Source organism: Trichinella spiralis (assembly GCF_000181795.1).
Source record: "Trichinella spiralis strain ISS 195 chromosome Unknown Scfld4463, whole genome shotgun sequence".
NCBI classification, from domain to species: domain Eukaryota; kingdom Metazoa; phylum Nematoda; class Enoplea; order Trichinellida; family Trichinellidae; genus Trichinella; species Trichinella spiralis.
Genome location: NW_003531402.1, coordinates 1 through 1,059, shown reverse-complemented (window position 1 = coordinate 1,059; position 1,059 = coordinate 1). Strand labels below are relative to the sequence as shown.

Sequence of the window (1,059 nt, the reverse complement as noted above, 5' to 3'; positions counted from 1 at the left end):
GTTGAAAATTTTTTCACAAATTCTGAATCCCACGCAAAAAAGGTCGTACAGACACAGACACACATATCAGAGAGAGAGAGTGCGCAAAAGAATGGGCGCCGCGTATCCGCTCGTATGTAACTTCTGATTTCACAGGGCACAGGAGGTATCCCCTTTCCAGAAACTGAGCAATATGCACACCAACTTTGCACACTTCGACCAAAATAGTTCTGCTGCCACCGTTGAACTGAGTTAAGTCACTATAAATTTTAAAACGAATTTAATATTCATTATTATGACTAATTTCTCTTCTTTTTTCTTCATCTCTAAACTCTCTCAAAATCACGTACAAAATATATTTCACAAATTTTTACCGTAAATGGAACTTTTTGAACATCACATTGAAACAGCCGAAAATTCCAAAGATGGAATAATTATTACTATTATTCATCAAATTGGAAAATTCGCACATGCTGGCGTCGAACACGACCAACCTTTGCGCCAAGAGCAGAAATTGTTCGTAAATTCGATCCGTCTCCTCCAGTGCAGATACGCTGTTTTGAAAGAAGGAAAATTCCAACAAAGTCAACGCGACATCGCTATGCAGAATTTTGTTGCTGGACAAAAAGTCCATCCATTGAACATTGTCACGTAACTTGAAATTAAAAAACAAAATGATTATACATTTTTTTTTCTTGGAAGAAGTTTCATCACTCATTACCTTAAATTGGACCCGAATTTCATACGCCAGTTCTAAACAGTTCGAGTGCTAAATTTCGATTTCCCTTCAAAAAGAATCGACAAAAACTATCGAAAAAGAAAACTGAAAGGCTCCCCCTCCGACTCCAGCTGAAACCCTCTGTCCCTGGCCCCTTGTAAAAGAATGGAATAAGAAGAAAGGATGGCAAAATTCCAACGATATTTAGATAATACCGGCCTATATTGAGCACCATAACGAACACAAGAAACCAATTCGATTACTGTCATTCATCTCCGCAGTCGGGCGGCAGTTGGAATAAAGGACAAATTCCACCTAAAATTTTTCACCTTTTCCCAAAGCAAAATGTCCAACTCCAAAAA

The 1,059-nt window shown here is 38.1% G+C and overlaps 1 protein-coding gene across 1 annotated transcript; it reads right to left on the bottom strand.

Annotated features, from left to right (window-relative positions):
• Positions 1-13: 13 nt before the first annotated feature.
• Positions 14-966, bottom strand: Tsp_15150 (hypothetical protein). The gene is made up of 3 exons (XM_003367326.1): positions 913-966; positions 474-634; positions 14-239 (listed from the first exon to the last, which is right to left on the bottom strand). Exons 1-3 carry the CDS (start codon positions 964-966, stop codon positions 14-16), a joined length of 441 nt encoding a protein of 146 aa, XP_003367374.1.
• Positions 967-1,059: the final 93 nt, after the last annotated feature.